Consider the following 21,385-nt stretch of genomic DNA (forward strand, 5'->3'; position numbering starts at 1 on the left):
TGGCTAATTAACATTTCAATGTCAGTACTTGGCTTAAGCCAAAGTGTCCCAGCCAGGCTGTTTTGTTCATAACAGTGTCAGCTGTTTCTTGTTTTGACTGCCAGATGGAAGACCTTCAGCATGCTTGAAAATGCAAAACTATGGATGCTGCAAGGGCAAACCTAGGAAAATCATTATCCTTCTGTTTTCTGAATTTTATTGAGTTAAAATTGTCCTCTTAAGAGGAATTTCTCTGACAACGTACGAGGCATTTGAAAATTTAAAATTAAAATTATATCTTTTTTTAATTTAAAAATTTAAAACAAGATTTTAAGAGACATATCTGATTCTGGAATATGTAGTGCTTGGCTGCTGCATTTACACAAGTTTTCTATGGCATAAGACTCTGTTTTTACATTGTTGATGTGTAGAGTACTTGCATGTCAAACGTAGCTATCTAGCTCTGTTTTTTCCTTTCATATCCTTTTAAGAACTGCATAAATACAATTTTTTTTAGACCACCTGTGCCAGATTTTTCAGCAATGAGAATTAAATTATGATTTCAGCTAAAATATGAGAGCTAAAAGCATAAAACTAATTAATAAGAAGGGAAATGGTTAATCCTGAAGAACTACTTACTTAATTTTAAAATTCTATTAAATTAGATGTATGAAGTCTTACTTTATTCAGCACAATAGATACTTAAAATAACAGGTACTGAACTCTAGGTGACCCCCTAAAATTATAAGAGCAAGCACCTAATTTCTAAAACTTCTTGTATATTTCTTCTTAATTTTATTACGCAAGTTTCCATTTGTATCTTTTGTTGATTCCTGCCCAGCCGTCAGAATTTTGCCTTTGCCATTCTTTTCCATCTATTATTTGAGGCTCCTCCTTCTTGCTGTCAAGACACCCTAAGGTTTTAAAGATTTTTAAAAGCTCTTGAAAATAGCTTTTGTGTTTAGTTTGGTGAACTTCAAGATAAAAACATCTACAAATCAGCTGCATAATTTTTTTCCTGTATTACTGCCTATCTTCAAAGGAAAATGCAGTGTTGGTGCTAAATTACATGTATGATGCAGCTTTTCAAGCATGTTATGCTGACAGTTTGCTCAGAATGATACATATAAACCCAAGATTTGTGGGCTTTTATGCATATATGCTGAAAAGTACCATATGCCTTTTGAGAAATATTTAAAGTGGTTTTTTGGGGTTTTTTTTGTTTGTTTGTTTCTGGTTTGGTTTGTTGGGCTTTTTTGCTAATGTTGTCTTCCCCTGTTACAGATGCTAACAAAACAGCTGGAGGTGTTAGGATTAACTGAAAAGCCTCAATTAGTTACTCGCTTTCAGGAAGTTTTCCGATCCATGTGGTCTGTGAATGGTGATTCTGTTAGTAAAATTTATGCTGGAACTGGAGCCCTTGAAGGAAAAGCAAAGGTAAAGTACATCTTCTCAAATGCTTTAGCAGTGTTCAGTATGGGTTTTAATAAATTCTGCCATTAATATAGTAATGATGAGGTTTTTCTCTTTAAAAACCATGTTCTTTGTAATTCTAAAACAATCCCAAACAAAACCCAACCAACCAAAAAAATTAACTTGAAATGGTTGGTTCTGTGGATAACCAGGCTATGTTCCTCTACATTCCTTCCTAGCCATGCTTCTGCCTCCCACATAACACTATTCTGTACGAACAGATAAGTCTGAAATCTTCCATTTCCTTAGAACATAGTTCAGAAAAATACATATTCAAATCAGCTTTAGTTTCTCTGACTATTTTTACTTTTCTCTCCATACCTCTCCTGCTATTATTTCAGTTCCATTCACTGTATCTCCTTTTCAAGTGTGTTAGATGGGGTGTTGTTCATGTTTTTAATGTTTTATAGTGTTAAAACTAATTTAGTTGTAACCTGGTGGGTTTTGTTTGCATGTTTGTCCAGCTTTTTCTTTTTCATTTTGCAGTCACTGAAAAAAACCCAAATTTTGTTTCTACCTTGCTTTTTAACACTGTAGAAACAGTTTCATGCTCCACGGCAGCGTAAAGTTTCTCTTCAGCTCGTTTTGTCTGAGTTGATGCCTGAGTTGCTCCTATTTGCTAATGCTGCCTTTTGGTTTTTTTTTTCTCACAGTGTTGCTTTTTTGTTTCCCTAATCCTGTCCCTTGCCAGGTGATACCTGTCAAGACAAATGTTGACCCCTAGCAATTTTTGCCCTTAGTTCCTTAAGAATGTCTTTTCACACTCTTCTTTCTGCTAAAGAATGTGCTGCTTCTCATTCCATGTTCTAGCCTACATCCCCATAGCCAGCTGTTTTGGATTTTCCATCATTTGTTCATTCACACTGTGCCAGGGTCCTTCTCTGCTCATGCAGGAGGTGTCACAGCAAAATACATAAAAACAAAAGAATCAAATCAACTTGTTGCTTGTTCTGCCCCTTGACTGGTGGACACAAGACTTCTTCATTTGGGAATTTCTTGTATTTTATTATGGAATAGAATTTGGATCAAGATATTTAGTTTTATTTTCTTACAAAAATGTCACTTAGACTGCCAGGAAAACTGCAGTAAGTATTTTATGGAGTGCCTCCCCTTGTCTTGACTTTGTCATTCATCCTTCTTTGTTCCTTTTCCTAAATTAATAAATATCTACTTAATCTAGTTCATGGAACTATTTTTTTTTTTAACTTTAAAAAATGCATTTAATGTATACTTTTCCATTTTTAATGTTTAAAACACAGAGCTGATGTCCTGGTTTATTAAACCACGACAGTACAGTTACTCTGCTGTCTTTGGCATAATTCTGGATCCCTGCCCTGGGACAATTCTTAATTAGTACCACATCTCATAAATCAAATCAAACATCTCTGACACCAGTCCAGTCTATTCAAAGAGGATCTTTAATGTTTGCAAAACCATACAATTTTTGCTCGTTTCAATTAAACCTGACTCAGTGTGTTTTTGAGTACTCTGAGTATGTATTTTAAAATGTAGTTTTTAAGTTGCATTCTCATTTCTCAAATGAAAAGTTTGATGCCTGAAATTGTTCCATTTTCTACTTGTCAGTTGGATTCTTCAAAGCCCAAGAATACTTAGAAGTAAAAATACAGAAATTTCACATAAGAGAAAATTCTTTTAACCTTAAGTGTGTTAATATACCTTTCTATACTGAAAACCAGTTATTTTAAAAATATTGTAATACTCGTTGCATCTAATTCCTTACCTGCTCTTTCTTTTGCTTTCTTGGGGTTCCTTTCAATTAATTGCCTGATATGTGAATGGTGAGTGTGGCTTTTTGGATCACCAGTTGTGCGTTGTCTGCTATGAAGGGAGTGCATCCTATCAAAATCCTATTGCAATAGAGTGGTCCCTACAGCTCATCCCCATTGTCTGCCAAAGCCTTGCTAAAAGAGTAGCTTCTGTCTTGCTGACTAGTATGATTTCCAGAACTAAATCCTAGGGTAGTTTTTTTAAGCTTTTGCCTTCTTTTCATATGCATTTAAGAGGCTTTCATGGACAATGCAAGCTGTAAACATGGGAATATTTTTTTATAATAACACGATCCCTTGCAGCATCCCAGATGGATCACAGTCTGGTTTTCATGTACCAGCAGCAGTGTGTGTTCACACACACCTCACAGGCAAAGCACATGCAACAACAGTTGTTTTTGTGTGCCCAAGTCAACACTGCCAGGTTTGGAATGGAGTACAAGACTGCATTATATGTTTGCTACATTATCCTTCAGGTGTGTGTGTCCCTCAGGTCATCTGCATCAGCAGCACATTTTTCTGGAGACCCTTGTTTAGCCCAGTTGGTCACTGTTCCTCTGGACTGTGGTTCAGTCAGGCCGGAGCGTGCAAACACAGTGTCTGGATGTATCTGTAGCCATGGATTAGTGTCTGTGTTCCTTCTGGGATGCTGCATGAGACTTGCATGTTATTTCAACTATTAAGGGTGGTCTTAAGTTGAAGCTCTCTCTGCTTTTAACGTGGATATTCCAGAATGTGAATTCTGAACTCCTAAGTGCATAAACATATACATTTGTGTGTCATGGCATTTGGACTTGAGTACTTGCTCATCTCTCACTATTTGGGGAAAAGCCCAAATCCCTGTCATGGTCTAAACATGGCACTATATCAAATTAATTTTTAAAGACCTAGGGTTTAGGGAAAAAAAAAAAATCCCTCGCTGCAGTATTTAATTTTATTTTGTTTAATTTAAATCTGCTTGTTAGATATGCCTTGTAGGTATTACTGTGTTGTTTAGCATCTGGGGGTGGGGGGAAAGCACATGTAGCACAGTAGGCTCAGACGACTTGATTTAACGCTTAAAGAAGAAAATTGCCTTAGACCTTGAAATCCTTTATGCAGTTTACATGTATCTACTGAATATTGCCAATGTATTGTGAGCAGTGTCCGACATAAAATATTCTATACATGTTCCTCCCTAACAGGCTGGAAAGCTGAAGGATGGTGCTCGTTCTGTGACCAGAACGATCCAAAATAACTTTTTTGATAGCTCCAAGCAGGAGGCCATTGATGTTTTGTTATTGGGAAATACCCTAAATAGTGATTTAGCAGATAAAGCACGGGCTCTCTTAACCACCAGCAGTTTACGCGGTATGTGTCTTTTAGGATTTTAATCTCTGATAACTATTTGGTGTAAGAAAGCTGTATCAAGTTTGTTTTCAAAGCACTTTTGGGAAGTATAAATGCTATTTTATGTTCTCTTGGCTTATTAAAATTGGAATTTACTTCTGCTTTACTAATAGTGCCAAACTAACGTGCTGCAGAAATTGCTTTATGATTTTTGGGTGAAGTTCTACATCAAAACCAGAGAGATTTCAATAAGAAACTCTGCTTGTGCAGAGCAGCCATGTGAGTCTCAGGGGTTTTGTACCAGAAACATGGTTCCCCTCATGAGAACAGGTGCTGAACCAGCATCCTGCATCCCCAAAGAGGTGTAGCCTCTGTGGTCCCCAGAACTGCAACCAATCCCATCTTCTGCAAGTCTGGTGGGTGAGAAAATAGTGGGTCAGTCACAGGGCTGTGTTCAATCCTCTCCTGGGACATCAAAACTACAGGAGTTCATATTTGGGCAAAGAAGGAACTTAATTTTGAGTCTTCTTTTCAAGCTCCCAGGTAATAATGTTCTGGGTTACTGTAACTTTTAGGGAAACATTCTTAAATATAACCTTTTCATTTTTTTCCTTCTCCAAAACACATCTTGGCCTAGAATGAGGAAAAATATGTCAAAGCTCCAGTGCAAATCTCTGGCTCAAGAAGAAAATAGTTGCCCAGTTGTAGTCTTCATGTCGAGGGTCCACATCTTCATCCAATGTGGAGGCTGAGGGAGTGTTTTGTCCCATTTGTTTAGCACAAGGTTTCATGTTACTGTGTTTTTTTCTTATATCTGAAACCTGGTAAATGGGCCTCACCTCAAAATTAGTTAAAATTTATTTCCTCTCTCTTTTTCTGGGGATGCAAGCTATCCTTTCCATATTTGCAGCTCCTGACAGCTGAGGAGCATTAATCCCTCTTCCCTGCAATCTCTCTGCATTCTGTGCTAGATAGCAAGTTAACCAGTGGGGTACTTCAACATATGTGAATCCATTATTAATAAAGGAGGAAAAGAGAATTTGCTAATCCTATTGTGAAGCTTGGTAGATTTTGCGGCACAAAACATAAACATATGCTTTAACTGATGCCAATGGTTATGTGTAATAAATTGTATATTAACAGCATGTTTTCTCACATGTTACTGGAAAATCCTAAAAAGCAATAACTTATTTAACTAATCTTTTCTTGTTTCCCTCTTACTGCATCCATAGTTTCAGAGCAATCATTACAATCAGGTATAGTATAGTACAGTAAAATAAACTAGTTACCTGACCAGCTGTTGTTGTTCTCTGGCTTTTCTTGTGTCTGTTTATGTCATATTTGGCTATGGGCTCAAATTTTCCTGGTGGTGTTTGAGTCTGCCATTCCTGTGCCCTAACATCCTTTAATCCAATAAAAGTGAGACTATAAGAGGTGAAAAATGTTGCATTTGAGCTTGGGTTTGAGTTAGGAAATGAGGTAACCAATTTTTAGGGGTTTATTTTTTGTACATGCTCTGGCTGCAAAGGAATTTTCCTTTCTATCTGATTCTGAGGCTTCAGTATTTTTGCTTTGTTTAGGAAAAGAGGTGAAATTCTTCAGTACAATTTGTAATTTCTTCTTATTTGCTGCTAGATGGTTCCACATGTTTGTGGTCATGCAGGAAACTTCTCAGCTGTGCAGCACTTCATGTTCTTGTTCTGAGAAACCATTATTTAAAATAAAATATTCCTAATGCTCTTCTATTCAGATTTTACTATGTGTTGAGCAAATTAAAATGGGCTTTTCATTTGCCAGTTTTGCTTTTCCTATATGTGTTTTACTCTACCTACTTAACTCTTAGTGAGTATCAAAAGAAGGAAATCTGAGTCACAAGTAATGTATGTCTGATATTAAGGGATTCACTGTCCTTTTGTCAGTGTAACCAAGTGCTTATGGGAATGACTGGACACTCACTGATGGTATCACTTTCTATCTTATAACTCTGAAGAAGAGCCAACTATTTTTTATATATTTATCAATTACTGTTGGCATTATTATTTATGTCTAATTTTTGTTATTTATTAGACTGCCTATTTTTTTAAGAGTTATAAATCAACTATTTTTTGGCATTTCAGGGTTTCAGCTTGTATTGAAATATTCCTACAGAAATTTGGATGTTTCAGTAAAACAGTTCTAGCAGTTCCATCAGTTGCACAGAATATTCCAAACAGAATTTTAAATTAACACTCCCTTTGTAGAACTGATTTCCAAATTTCTGCTTGCCTAGTAAGAGCAGCAGTCAAAGTGTTTTTTCTGCAAATAACAGAAAATGGAACTGATTAGAGTTCTGATGTTGTAGTGAGGCACAATTTTGCTGAAAAGATAAATAATGAGAAACATGTAGGAAAATCATAGTCTCAGGTGCTCTGAAAAGCACTTGGTCCACTCAGTATTTTGGAAAGCAGTAGAAATCTTTATTTTTAATTATTCAAATTTATAAAAAGAGTAATTCTACAATTTAGAAAGACTGCTAGTTTAAAGATATATTTTTTTTTTGTAATAAGCTTGTTGTCAGTTCACTTCTAAAGTTAAGAGTCTAACCTAGTAAGGCTTTTCACATTAGGGTCTCATAACAACATCAGGAGTTAAATAGGCAAGAATGAAATTTTGAAGCTTTTCTTAAAAGCTGCTCAGTAGCAGCTGAATGATTTGGAGTAACTAAAATCAAGCTGAATTCCAGTAAAATTTCAAAAGAAAAAGATGGAACCCCAGATGAGAAATGTGCAAACACTGCTCTTAAACTCGCTCAGAGTGCTGCAGAGGCTCATCCCTGCAGGGCTGCACAGCTGCCTGCGGTGCTGGCCCGGGCTCCTGGGCTTCAGCCAGCCCTTCGGGTGATTTGGGTTCTTGGATGTGTTGTGTCCCTTCAGAGGCTGGGTGCTGAGGTGGCTCCTGTCCTCCACCCTCTGTGGCCTTTTGGGCATGTGCTGGACTTCCTGGCTGGGGTCAGCTGGAGTGTGGGTCAGAAGCAGACCCCATATTTGGCTCTTGCATCCTGTTGGCTCCTTGCTGTTTTCTAGACTTCATTTCCCTGGATTTTGATGAAGAGAGTATGATCCCAAGCATGATCTGCTTGGAGCACCCCAAGGAGACACCAACTAGTTCATTCATTGTCTTTCCTATGTGGTTGGCCCATTTATAGTTGTGTGATTTGTTCAGTAGGGAAAGCATTCACAGCCAACAAACACAATCTATTTTCTTCTCTTGCTTCCAGTTTTTTTTTCAAACCCGAAAGGGATAAAGAGTACCTGATTTTTGTTTTAACCAGGTAGCCAAGAATAACTGAAAAGACAGCAGCAGCTAACTAATCATCTTACTTGGGGAATTTAAATGGAAATAGTGTTCCCAATAACTGACTATTTTTCAAGGCAGCAACAAATGAAGGAAGAATTCCACCTAATATTGTTTATATTGTTCTTTTGGAGTCTGATAACCATGAGAACATTCAAAATAGGTAAAATAATATAACTTAGGTAAAATACTTGAGCATTAAATTAGCTTTTTTCTTTCTGTGTTTCTCACAATGTCCTTTACATATGTGTCATTCCTCTCTCTTCATCTGGCAGATAAAAACAAGGCACAGGGAAAGGCTGATGGGACAGAGAAATAAGTTTAATTATTTTGAATCCTAGCCTACTGTTCTCGCTAAAGCAGCTCTTTAGGAATTCACCTGATCTAAAAATGATTAATGTTTGTGGCTTAAATAGACCTACTCTGATACAATGAAATAATGTACCTTCTCTATTTTAGTACTTGCACTGTATCAGCAACTTTTATACTTGCAGAAATTAATCTATCTGCACATACATTCTGTAACAGAGAGGGGATTTAATTAATTTAATCTGTGAAAATCGGGCAGATATCCTTGTTGATATGTACAAAAAATGATGGTTTCCCTAGAAAATCATGGATGAGATGAAAGAACAACAGATATTTATAAAACATGGGAATTGCTTCCCTCATTATCTCTCTATATAATTCTGACAAAATTGCTGTTGTTTTTCAGTCAGTGTCTTACCCACACAAGTAATGTGTGTGGGTAAGACACTGACTGAAAAAGGGTACTTTTCTAAGGGTACTTTCCCCTGGGAAAGCTGCAATCTTTGTGCTTTCACAGTTTAACTTTGTACATGTACATTGGAAAGATCTCACTGCTGAGCTTTCTCAAGTGTCTTCTATAAAAGTAATGTCTTTTCAAATGTTTTTGCAGCATCTGTAAAAGTACTGAAGAGCATGTGTGAGAACTTCTATAAGTATGCAAAACCAAAAAAAATCAGAGTCTGCGTTGGGACGTGGAACGTCAATGGCGGGAAGCAGTTTCGAAGTATTGCCTTCAGAAATCAAACCCTCACTGATTGGCTTCTGGATGCACCAAAGTTAGCTGGAATCCATGAATTCCAAGGTAGGATTTGTGGTCTGTCATTGCTTTTACTTGAAACTCTGATTTTTCTAAGTAGATCACAAACATTGAGACAGGTATCACAGAAGCACAGCACGGTAGATAGAACTGTAGGAAGAGACCATAAAGATCCAGTGCCACCCCTGCCATCGTCAGGGATGTCTTCCACCATTCCAGGCTGCTCCAAGCTCTGTCCAACCTGGCCTTGGACACTTCCAGGGATGGGGCAGCCACAGCTTCTCTGGGCACCCTGTGCCAAGGCCTCAGCACCCTCACAGGGAGGAGTTTCTTTCCAAGGACAGATTTTTTTTTTTTAAATAAATAAATAAATATACGTGTATGTGTGTGTGTATGAGGTCTTGATTCTTAAGTTAGTTAGAAACAATGAATAACTTTTTCCCTATTTACCTCAAGATCGCAAAAACAAACCTGTGGACATATTTGCCATTGGATTTGAAGAAATGGTGGAGTTAAATGCAGGAAACATTGTGAACGCCAGGTGGGTGATCCAATCCACACGATCTACTTGTTTGGCTGATAATTACTTTTTCAAGTCGTATGTTATTTAAAATTTTGGTGCTTGCAGTGTTCTTCAGTTCTTCAGTTCCTGGGAACAGCAAATCCTGTGAAAATCTTTCCAAAAGCATGTGTTGTTGGTATACCGTTATGTATCAGATTGTGATCTGTATAAAGGAAGGCTTCCTTCCATACCGATAGTTTTCACTGCCATTCCATGTATTGTATGACTATATTACTGTGGAGTTGGGATTTTCCGCTCGTAGCAGACTGGGTTATGGAAATGCATTTTTCCCAGTGGTGGGTGATACCAAAGATAAATGTGTGTGTAGTCCTAGGACCATATTCCCTTTATCCATTGTTTTCTCTGCCTGCTTTGCCTGTTTCCTGGTGATAGGGAAGATTTAACTCATTGAGAAGAGCACATAAAACCTATAACCTTTTTTGCACATTTTTGTCTATTGGGTACCAAGTGTCAGTCTGTCAACCCCTGATTTCACCCTTTGTGTAGTCAGTGCTGTTTCCAGGCCTGATATTTTTAATTCCCATCTGGTGCTGACTCTGAAAACCATCATCTGTTGACTCTCTAAGGATGTTCTTGATCTAAGACTGTGGACACCTATTTTCCAATATTGACTGAGTTCTAGGCTAGGAAGTAGCTCTCTAAAACAATTATTAGGTTTTCCTCCTCTAGTCTAGGCTTGTAAATACAGCAAAGATAGCCATGGTTCATAAAGTTATCTGTGGTGTTGGGAAAAGTGAGGCAGCATTTGTAGAGGCTGAATTTGAAACAGTGATGGCATGGCAGTCTAGAGCCTGTGTCTCTGCTGGGAGGCATTTGAGCACCATTCCCAACTTGGCTTTGGTTTACTGCCTCAAGGTTTACTTCAGGTTCTTGGATGTAGCTTAGTCAGCTCAATCACCAGCTAGAAACCTACTCAGTTTGGTTTATTTCCAACCTGGTGTTTTTAATCTCACTGCCAGCACTACAAATCAGAAGCTCTGGGCTGCTGAGCTGCAGAAGACCATCTCCAGAGATTACAAGTACGTGCTGCTGGCTTCAGAGCAGCTGGTGGGCGTCTGCCTCTTTGTGTTCATCAGGCCTCAGCATGCTCCCTTTATCAGGTCAGTGAGGACAGCTGGCTCCAGCTTGGGTCACCTTCAGCTTGCCTTGTGTTGGAAGATAACACACAGACATCCTCGGAGCCATGTGGGGCTCTGAGAGAGCCATTTCACCTCCTGGTGGAAGAGTTGTTTAAGTTCTTTTCTTAGTTTTTAAATGCCTAACTGGCCACCCAGAGAGCTTGAAAAGCTGAGGTTTTATCTTGTTAATGTTCAGTGACTGTTGGAACTTTTTAAAACTAGCCCTGTGGCTGGGAGAACAATGTGTTCCTCCCAGCCCAGTGTCACACTTGGAGCCATGTGTGCCAGGTTCCTGGAAGGTTTAATAGTTATTTCACTATTTCAGGGATGTTGCTGTCGATACTGTCAAGACTGGCATGGGAGGAGCCACTGGGAACAAAGGTGCAGTGGCCATTCGGATGTTGTTCCATACCTCCAGCCTTTGCTTTGTGTGCAGTCATTTTGCTGCAGGGCAATCCCAAGTCAAGGAGAGAAATGAAGACTTTGTAGAAATTTCTCGCAAACTTGGCTTTCCGATGGTAAGCACGGTGTTCAAGTTCCATAACAAATGAAAAGTGAAACCCTTGGAGCTCCAGCAGTGCCATCCTAAAGCTCCATGTGTATTTTTCCCTTTCCACAGTTTCCTGTGGACATCAGATTCCATTGGGTTAGAGAACTCAAAGATAATCGAGTTCCCACAATGTTTATTAAAATAGAAGACTGCAGAAAGAATAGACCTTGCCAGTGCAATGTTATAGATGATGAAACATGAGTTCACTTGCATTCAGAATCAAAGACTTTGCATAGGAAAGAGAACTTACAGACCCCTGACATGCAATAGAACTTCTGTAAGCACAGGAGACAATCACCTATGAGAAAAAGAAAAAAAAAAAAAAATCACTGCAGAACAGCACTGTTCTCAGTACACAGGAATGATTCTATGCCATGTTCTCATAAACAAACACCATGTTCTCATTATCAAATCACCAAGTTGAAAACGTTATCTGTGCAACGAAATGCTTTCTTGAGACTTAAAGCTGTTTTAAATTTTGTCATCAAACTGTAATTTGTTAATTTATGTGGCACTGTGCAGGAGTCTTACATCTTATTTTACAGGGTTTTTTTATTTTCTAAATTTGTCCCTACTGTCATGTTTCAGTTTTCCTAGCAAGTGCTGTATCCTACAGTTTCCTAAATGCTGCTGTTTCAATCTGCCAGTGTATCTGCTTAGTTTTACTTATGGCAGTGGAAAAATCAAAACAAAGGGGGAAGTAAAAGTTCTCAGTCTAAAACCTGGGCTTTGTTTAAACTTTATTTTGTTTTAATAAAGCCCTTATGTCTCTTTCTAGTGATGAGAATCAGATGTAACCAAAAAGTCTTCAATTAAATCAGAATGATAAAGCTCTGGATTTGCAGTCTGTCAGGAGACTGTGTCACAAAGTCCCGGGGAGGGGGGGAGGTGTTTTGTTCTCCTTTGTTAAAGGCAGCAGCCATCGCCTTTGAGAAGACTTCTAAAACAGGAGGAGGAGGACAAAGAATTTTAGAATCCAATTCACTTGATTAGTGTTTCTTCAGAAATGGAGACTCCACAGGAAATGTTACTTCTCTTGTGTTCCATATGTAAATGCCACACTATTGATTGTTTTGTTCTAATCATATGGACACTAAATATGAGGATGTATTTCAGTTGTCTTCATCACCCAGAAATTGTACATGTTTCACAACTAAAAACTGAAGTTCTGAACCTAGAAACAGTAAATTTGTCACTCAGTTGCTTTTAACTCCAGTGTGTGCTGCTCTTTTGCAGGGAAGGATGCTCTTTTCCCATGACTATATTTTTTGGTGTGGGGACTTCAATTATCGAATAGATTTGCCCAATGAGGAGGTGAAGGACCTAATACGACAACAGAACTGGGATACCCTCATAGCAGGAGACCAGCTTATCAACCAAAAAAACTCTGGACAGGTGTGTTCAAATGTCACCATACTTGAGAATACTTCATTTTTTTTACTGGTTTTAGCAATTGCTATGATGCTCCTCTAAGTCTGTATCTTCAGCATGGAGCTTTCTAATTGTAATATTTTTCTTTTTGTCAGATGTAACTATTTAAAAAGTATATTTATAATGTTGGCTAATGTTACTCTTTAGTTAAATTGTAATAGGTCTAATGCTGTTACTGTTGGGAAAAGGAGTAGTCCAAATGGTAGCTTTTTTATTTGCAGAGAAAACACAGAATAACAAAGTCTGAAGAAAGCTACATTTTTTAGATTTGTAGGGTTTCTTGTTCTCTCTTTGCAGCTCTGGATGGGAAGGCTGGATATGGTAAAATGAGAGACAATCCTCTACTGTTGGTTCTGTCTGCTTGCCAGTACTTTGATCACAAGCAGTGCTTTTGCTGGTTTAGAATTCCCTTCCATTTGTGCTGGTGTCTTGTGCACCAGAACAGGAGGCAAAACACTGGATATTTTTACTCACTTAATTTACAGCTGTTTCCTAGAGTAAGCAAGGTATACATTCACATGGCCAGACAGCATTGTCTGTCAGATTGTCTGTTAAGTGGATCAAAACATGATGTGTAGAGGTTTTGGAGACACCTCTAGCAGTTATAAAGCTGGAGAAGTCTATGGAAACTGCCAGAATATGAAAAGGACTCCTGGCTGGGGAGCAGGAGTAGTATTGTACTGTTGGGGTGATATTCCATGATTTAGAAGCTGCTGGCTGGGTACCAGCTGTGTCCCTGGGGGTGCTCTATGGCTGTGGCAGGCTCACATTTTTAGCTGCTGCTCAGGAGAGGTGCTTACATAGCAATGTGCTCCATAAAAAGTAGGTTAGGAAATAATTACTGAAGCCAAACAAATTAATGGTCTCAGAAGCTGTGGAACTTCTAGCATTCTGACATTCATCTTCTGACATTGACTTTTAAATTGACTGGATTTCAAATTGTATTTCCAGAAAGAGAGAGAGGTCAGCCTGTCACTTGATGCAGATTTGACTTTAAGATCCAAGTTAGATTTCTATTTTACAGATTTCTGAAGTGAAGGAAAGATGCCCATAGAAGGCTGAACTCAAGAAAAGAATGGAGGTGACTGAGTTAGCTAAGGGTTTTATCTTGTATCCAGTTTAAACACTTAATGAGTGAGAAGCTCACTTTGAATAGATTGAATGTATTAAGGACTCTTTTTTTTTTTTAAGCCTATTTATTTGAGAGGGTATCTTGTGTCAACTTTTTCCTGGAAGTGTTCAAGACCAGTTTGGATGGCACCCTGAGCAACCTGATCTGTGTACAGCATCCTTGCTTGTGGCAAGGGGTTGGAACTGGATGATCTTTAGGGTCCCTTCCAACCCAAACCTGCATGTGTCTGAATTTGTGGGAAAATTTGGCATGTTCAGATAGATAAAAATGTAAGCCTTAATTCCCCACTTTTGCTGACACAGGAACAAATAGGCACCAGATCAAAATGCTGTGTTACAGCATCAGTGTCTGGGTGACCTCCAGTTGCATATGACATTGAAGGAACAGTAGGTTGTTGGTAAGCCTGGGCTTAAAGATATAACTCCTGGCATACTTCTATTCACTGATTGTCAGGGTCACTATTTAATCACAGTGTCAAATGTTTTCAGCAGAAAAAATGTGGAGAGGAATCCATGTTAACAAATAGCAGGGTTTTTTTGTTTTATTTTGAGGAGTTTATACAGGTTGTCAGTGTTGAAATAGAGAATTCTGCTTAGTTTCAAGCTGTTCCCCATCTGCTTCTGTCTTCTGTTTTTACAGATTTTTAGGGGGTTTCTGGAAGGGAAAATAAATTTTGCCCCTACATACAAATATGATCTGTTCTCTGATGACTATGACACCAGTGAAAAGTGCCGCACACCGGCATGGACAGATCGGATCCTCTGGAGGAGAAGGAAATGGCCATTTGACCGATCAGGTTTGAGGGTTTCCTGCAGTTGTTTAAAATGTTCTTCAAGTGACTTAGAGGATCCATTTAGTGATGTTCACAGTGCCAGTGATGCTTAGCTGTTCTTGGCTTGGTAGGCCACAGAACGCTTGTAACAGAGTTTCAGTAAACACAGTGAAGCTGAAGAAAGGGCCATGAATCAGATCCCACTTACTGACATTTGAGGGGTGTAAAAGGAACTTTGATGAGGGGGGTTTCTGTAAGACACTCCATTTGTATTTACTTCCTGTGTTTTTTCTTTTTACAAAGAGCACATCCTTGCAATCACTGTATTTTTCCCCTTTTGTTTTCATTGCTGATTGTAGCTGAAGACCTGGATCTCCTGAATGCAAGTTTTCACAGTGACAGTAGTGTCCCTTATACCTGGAATCCTGGCACTTTGTTGCACTACGGAAGAGCAGAGCTGAAAACATCTGATCATAGGTTCCAGTTTAATTTTATACATTACTTTCTAAGATTTAATACTCGTGCAGTGTATTTTAGATTTAATACTCGTGTTGTGTATTTTGTTGCTCAGATACTCTGCTGACAGGATTTTCTGGTCTGTTTTTTCCAAGGCCTGTGGTTGCACTGATTGACATTGACATATTTGAAATTGAAGCAGAAGAGAGACAAAAAGTGTATAAGGAGGTGATTGCAATGCAAGGACCACCTGATGGTACTGTGATGGTCTCCATCAGAAGTTCTTCAGCTGAAGAAAACTATGTTGATGATAACTTGATTGATGATCTTCTTCAAAAATTTGCAAGCTACGGCGAAGTTATACTTATAAGGTGAAAAAAAAAACTTCTTACTTTTAATCTGTGCTTATAGAATCATGGAATTGTTTGGGTTGAAAGGGATCATGCAGTCCCACTTGCTGCCATGAGGACACCTCCCACAAGACCATGTTGCCTCCAGCCTGTCCTTGGGCACTTCCAGGGATCCATGGGCAGCCACAGCTTTTCTGGGCACCCTGTGCCAGGGCCTCCCCACCCTCACAGGAAAGAATTTCTCCCCAGTATCCCATCTTATCCTATCTTACCTTCTGGCAATGGGAAGCCATTTCCCCCCTTGTTCTGTCTGGATTTGGACTTGCTAGAGCGAGTCCAAAATCCATCTACATGGTTCCCCACCAATTTTCTGAGTAAAGTTATTTTCATTAGGTAGGAAATAACTTTTCACTTATGATCTGTTTAATTTTTAACACTTGAATTTCAACTTAAATGTCTTTAGAATTCATTTTAAATATGTGTGTGTGTCTCAGTTTTCAGATACGATTTTTCCAGATACTCTTATTTTTGGGAATTTTAGACAAATTTTGTACTCTAGAATTAGGTTAGTGGTTTTAAATGAACTGAAAATAAGAATGTTGCATTTGCACTAGGCTAGCAATTGTATTATTAAGTATTGTGGTATTTTGCTGGTTATTGTTTCCAATGAACTTTGCAGGTTTGTGGAAGACAAGATGTGGGTAACATTTTTGGAAGGAAGCTCTGCTCTGAATGTTATGAATTTGAATGGTATTGAGGTAATATAAAAATGACTGAACCTCTGTATAGCAAGAGAAAATCCAGCTTTTTTTAAGTCTTCTTGAGTGGGTTGGATTTATTGTTTGGTTTTGATTCTTAGAAGTTTTTTCTGTTCTGTACTAGACTGTTGCATCTTTTTTTTTTTCTTCCTTTTGATAGCCACATACTGTATGTTGAGTTTCAAAAGCCATATAAAAGAACTATTAAACTTAATTTCTCTAACAATACTCCTCCTAAAAATAAATTAAGATCTGCTGAGAGGCATCTTCATCAAATGAGGGGTTTGGGGTCTTTCATGATTTAAAAAGCAGAGTTTAGTTTCTTGAATTAACCAGTTAAAAATCTTTATAGCCTGCAGTTATTAAAAATTTAGCACTTCTGTACTACAAACTCTGAAAAATGTCAAAATTTCAGCTTGCATTGACTTCTGTGGGGTCATTATCTTAGTGAAAATTGAACTTCGGACGTTCACTAATCTGTGGCTGTGAAGATTGAGTGTGTGATGTTTACTAATGGATCCTTGGATCTGCTGAGATGTCACTGGCAGGAAAGGGGCTCTGGGTAGAATGTCAGTTTACAGAATGGAGACCTGCTCTGTGCCAGCCTCTAAAAATTACTTTGTTCATGTAGTTTATAAGCAAATCTGTTTGTCTTTACAAAAATAATAGTGTTTCTCTCAGAGTAAAAAACCAGAAGCTTCCTGATTAAATGAAAAGGAGAACCATAGGAGATGAGTTGCTAATTTTTCTACCAAAAAAAAAAAAAAATGGTTGTAATGAACAGCTAAAGTTACATAAATGTAGTTACCATAATGAAGTGAAAATCAGAATTATTTTTGTTTAGTAACAGAAATTCCTATAACCTTATTTGTGATATTTTCAGGAATTATTTTTTTCTTTTTAAATCTAAAATGGTGAGTTTAAATATTCCTACTCTTAAGAACTTCTGTTTTGTGCATACCTTTTTTGGCAATTCAGCTACAAGGAAGGATTATAAATATCAACTTGAAAAATCCAGATTGGATCAGAAGTTTGGAAGATGAAATGAATCTAGAGAAGATTAATATTGGGCTGCCTTCATCAACAAGCTCCACTTTGCTTTGTGAAGATGCTGAGGTTACTGCAGACTATGATATGGAAGGTTTGTTAAGATAAAGCGTTCCTTACTTTGAAATGCTTACAGTCCTAAATAATGTGGTTAATTTAAGGCATGTATAAATATGTTTATGCCCATCTAAAACAGATTAGAAATCATATTATTTCCAACAGTATCTTGACAATCTGCTTTACTCTTGTCTACATTTAAATATATTCTAAATTGATAATTTACTCTTCAAAAGCACATCCATGTTGAGCCTTTTTTTGGAACACTCCACCTTCAGCAAGTAGAAGGTATTACAAATAACAAATACCTTGAAATCCCCTGCCCAGCCTTCTGAAGAGCAAGTGAAGCTTGCCATATTGCAAACCAAGGAAATAACCTATAAAGCTAATTGTTTCTTAAATTAAGAACAATTGCCACACTGTTATAATTACCTTTAATATATATCTATAGTATATATTAGCATTTGAAATATTTTCAGCTGGTTTAAATACATACATATTCTTCGTGTGTAATTTTGGGATGCAAGAATCATGCTTTGGTTGCTGAGCTAATTTGTTGGAACTTTGGGCTTTTCTTGCGCAAAATCTCATGCCCAGAGTCAGCTTTTATGTGCTTTTCTTCTCTGGGGGTTGCTCTTTAGGAGACATAGATGACTACAGTGCTGAAGTAGAAGAAATCCTTCCTCAGCACCTACATCCAACATCGAGCTCGGGGCTGGGAACCTCGCCAGGCTCTTCCCCGCGCTCCAGTCCTTGCCAGTCCCCAACGCTGTCGGACGGACCCACGCTCCTGGTGAGACCCAGCCGAGCCTCAGGAAAAGCTCCTGGGCCACCTGTTTCCACCCAGGGTGTGTATTGCACGGCTCCACTGCCTCAAGAACTGCCACACCCAAATTCTATTGTAAGGTGTCTGTGGAATCCTGGTTCACCTCAGTCATACTCTCAGAATACAGCCCCTGGCAATCCCTACGCCTGTCAACTCCAAGATATAAGTTGTAATCAACGCACTGGTAAATTGGGAGCACAATATGAAAACTTCTGTTTAAACACAGCCTTTTTTTAAATTATGAAGTGAACATGTGAACACAGTGATGGTGCTTGGAACAGCTTTTTATTGAGTTTATTTTAACCGCTCAAATGCCTTGAAAATTCCCTTGGTAGCATTTTTTCCAGAGAACTTAGTTCACAGGTAAGAGTCAAAATCGAAATTTGGAATGCTGCAATTGGTAAGATTGTTCAGGATTTAATGAAAAACATAAATTTATTAAAACATATGAGGCAAAAGTTTTGATTTAGGAAATCTGCTTCTTTTCATCATTGGTTCATTCCTCTTGTCTTTCCTCTCTCAAAAAATTCCGGATCGTTATTTCCAGGCCTGGGTTTCGACTGTCCTCTCTGTGAGAAAACCTTGCTATTAGAAAAGCTTTGCTGGGTTTAGAATGTCGAAGATATTAATTTTTATACTGCTTTCTGTCATACCCTTCAGCTGAATTCCAGCCTGGTGCCCAGCAGAAGGAGCCTCCCCAGAGCTTGGAGCCAAAGCGTCCTCCACCCCCTCGGCCCATCGCTCCTCCTGCGCGTCCCGCTCCTCCACAGCGGCCACCTCCGCCCTCAGGTAATGTGGGGGGCCTTTCCAGGTGCTTGGGAATATTTGTTTTCAAGTCTGTGAGATGGACTTGAAAGTGCAAACACAAACTGCATATTACACTTTGGGCTCACTGGCTTTTAATTGAAATGTGTAATTGGCATATTTAAAAGCAATAACAGCATTTTTACCGTTTAAATATTATTAATGCATGATTTTATAAAAACTTATTTTCACATTTTTAAAAATGTGACATTTTACAGCAATGTTTACTCAACGTTTTCATTTTTTATAGCATCTATTTTAAAATAAAATAGAAATAAAGTTGTGCATTCATTGGTTCATTGCTATTGCTTTAATTTTGGCATCAGTATATATGTGTTTTATCATGTCCAAGTTTTTAATGTAGACTTCATTTTGATCATCTAACAATGTGAACAATTGAGCACTAAGAGAAACTGGATGTTCAGAAGCATTTGGGCAACATAGTTAATAACAAACTGACCCTTGTGATTTTTAACTTTCTCATTCTTTTTCTTCCCTCCTATTGCACTGATATTTTTCATTATTGCTGCATTCATTTCTTAAATACTGTCAGGCGGTAAGAGTCCTGCACCTGCTAGAAAAGAATTTGGAGGTAATGATTTTAATTGTTTTTGAATATGACTGCATAGCAAAATTGCCGTGGGATCTGTTGTGACAATACTTAACATGATGATTTCCGAAGGTGTAAAAATGGGCAATTCTCAAAGTTATATAACTGGATAATTCATGAATGTTACTGTCATTTCTTTCTTCCCCCTCTGAACTATGTTTGACTTTTTTGTGAAATAGTATTTCTCCAGGAAGTTGGTATTTTAAAGTCAGAGATGAAGGTTGTTCCAGATTTTTATTACTTTGTCCTGGGTGAATACATTCAGCTAACTTTTCTGTGAAGTGCTTCTTCAAAGTAGTCTTTCTCCTTCTCTAGCCCACATTTTGCTGTCCTGCTTGGACTTAAATCAGCTCATCAATACCTGAGAGAGAGTGAGAATTGCTAGTGGCACTTCCAGGCCACTAGCTCCCCCTCAGTTGGTAGGAAAGGGGGATTTTTGACAAAATGCTTTGAAAGTTTTGAGTAATCTCAGAAAATACATAAACTATTTTAAATAGTCTGTAACTATCAGCTAACTTTGGTGTCAGGCAAAAATGTACTTGGCTCTTAGATACTGGTGAGATAAGGAAGTTTTTATGCCCAACGTGTAATATTTCAGATGAGTTAAAATGCAGAAGCTTTAGGAAACAGTTGATAGAACACATTCAACATAGGTGAGATTTAATTCATTGTTCTTCAGTCCTGTGTAGTTTTCTGTGCACTGACACGATCCTGTTTGCCTAGTTCGTCTCAATTGTGCAAAGACTAGTCAGTTGTCTTCTTTTATCATCTTTCCCAGCATAGCTTTCCATAGAGTTGTAACTTGCATAAAACTTGCTTTTTATGCAAACATTTGAGACTGTAGTATATTTTTTCATGTATTATTCCAACCAAAAGATCTTCACTTTTTGCTGCTCTCCATTTTGTACTCATGGTGTACATGTGTAAGCATAAAGACTGCTTTTCACGAGCATCTGAGCTCAGCTCCAAGCAAGTTAGCACAGGGTTGGAACCAAAATAAATGTCCTTATGGGTTACTTCTGTGGGGAAAGGGCACCTGTTTCTCTTCCCTAGGAGGAAGGCTCTTAAAGCTCTGTGGAAATATCCCTGTATAGTGTGTAAGTGGATCAAACTTTGGGTTTAGAGTTCCATAGCACATACAAAGGGACATTAATCAAGTCTTTAAAATGCTGTGCCTTTTAAATGTTACTTTTTTCCTCACACGTTTTGACCTTTTTTCCCGCCAGTGCTTCAGTCCATTCAATCCCCATGGCATTTTTTCGAATGGCTCAGTATGCTTTGAAGATGAGAGAAGAATTTGGGCATCTAAGTGTTTTAGTTTGGTCATATTTTATATCAGAAGTAACTCAGAATTCAGGCAAACAAGGCTCTGCACTCATTGCAGGGCTTTACAAAGTGTAGACCTTCTGTATGCTAATACAAAAAAATAAGCCCCAGTTGTTTATAGTTAAAAATTAAAATGTTGCACTCTGTTTACCCAATATTTTTTAATACATTACAGATTAAATTTTCAGAGAACATTAAAAACTGTAAATGCTTCTAATTGTCAATTTAAGTTAATAAACAATACTTGTGGGGATTTTTCCTTTAATACTAGTAGTTAGAGTTTTCCTGATTGTTGCAGCCAAGGCTTTTATCATTGGTTTAAACTGTTTTTCATTGCCCCTAAGATGAAAATATTCCCATGCTGCCCTTTGAGACAGCATTATCACAGCAGGATAATTTTGCTTTCTCACTATTGAAGAGTATTATGAGTAAGTGAAATCTCAGGTGTTTACCCTCTGTGTTTCTCTCCCTTGTAGTGAACGTTTGTTAACTTTCCAAATCATCGTGCCCAGAGATCTTGCTCCCCCTGTCTGGTGCCCCGATGTAGGAATGTGTGCCTGTGTCTCCCTTCTGCTGGAAGGAGCTGGCTTTAGTCCTC

General features: G+C 38.1%; 1 protein-coding gene across 16 annotated transcripts in view; it reads left to right on the top strand.

Moving 5' to 3' along the window:
* Positions 1-21,385, top strand: part of SYNJ1 (synaptojanin 1) — a 50,514-nt gene that overhangs the window by 17,435 nt on the left and 11,694 nt on the right. For 7 of the 16 annotated variants that reach the window (XM_085571469.1, XM_021548563.4, XM_085571104.1 and 4 more), the window contains exons 11-26: positions 1,264-1,416; positions 4,424-4,589; positions 5,801-5,824; positions 8,821-9,012; positions 9,424-9,508; positions 10,510-10,650; positions 10,994-11,186; positions 12,455-12,613; positions 14,421-14,577; positions 14,913-15,030; positions 15,165-15,380; positions 16,039-16,117; positions 17,096-17,258; positions 17,863-18,069; positions 18,708-18,836; positions 19,405-19,443. In XM_085571469.1, coding sequence (XP_085427595.1) covers positions 1,264-1,416; positions 4,424-4,589; positions 5,801-5,824; positions 8,821-9,012; positions 9,424-9,508; positions 10,510-10,650; positions 10,994-11,186; positions 12,455-12,613; positions 14,421-14,577; positions 14,913-15,030; positions 15,165-15,380; positions 16,039-16,117; positions 17,096-17,258; positions 17,863-18,069; positions 18,708-18,836; positions 19,405-19,443 — 2,221 coding nt within the window. The remainder of the gene's footprint in view (positions 1-1,263; positions 1,417-4,423; positions 4,590-5,800; positions 5,825-8,820; positions 9,013-9,423; positions 9,509-10,509; positions 10,651-10,993; positions 11,187-12,454; positions 12,614-14,420; positions 14,578-14,912; positions 15,031-15,164; positions 15,381-16,038; positions 16,118-17,095; positions 17,259-17,862; positions 18,070-18,707; positions 18,837-19,404; positions 19,444-21,385) is intronic. The other 9 variants (XM_021548566.4, XM_085571166.1, XM_085571237.1 and 6 more) reach the window with 4 other exon arrangements.

The sequence above is a fragment of the Lonchura striata genome, chromosome 1 (genome assembly GCF_050655825.1).
Source record: "Lonchura striata isolate lonStrDom1 chromosome 1, ASM5065582v1, whole genome shotgun sequence".
Lineage (NCBI taxonomy): Eukaryota > Metazoa > Chordata > Aves > Passeriformes > Estrildidae > Lonchura > Lonchura striata.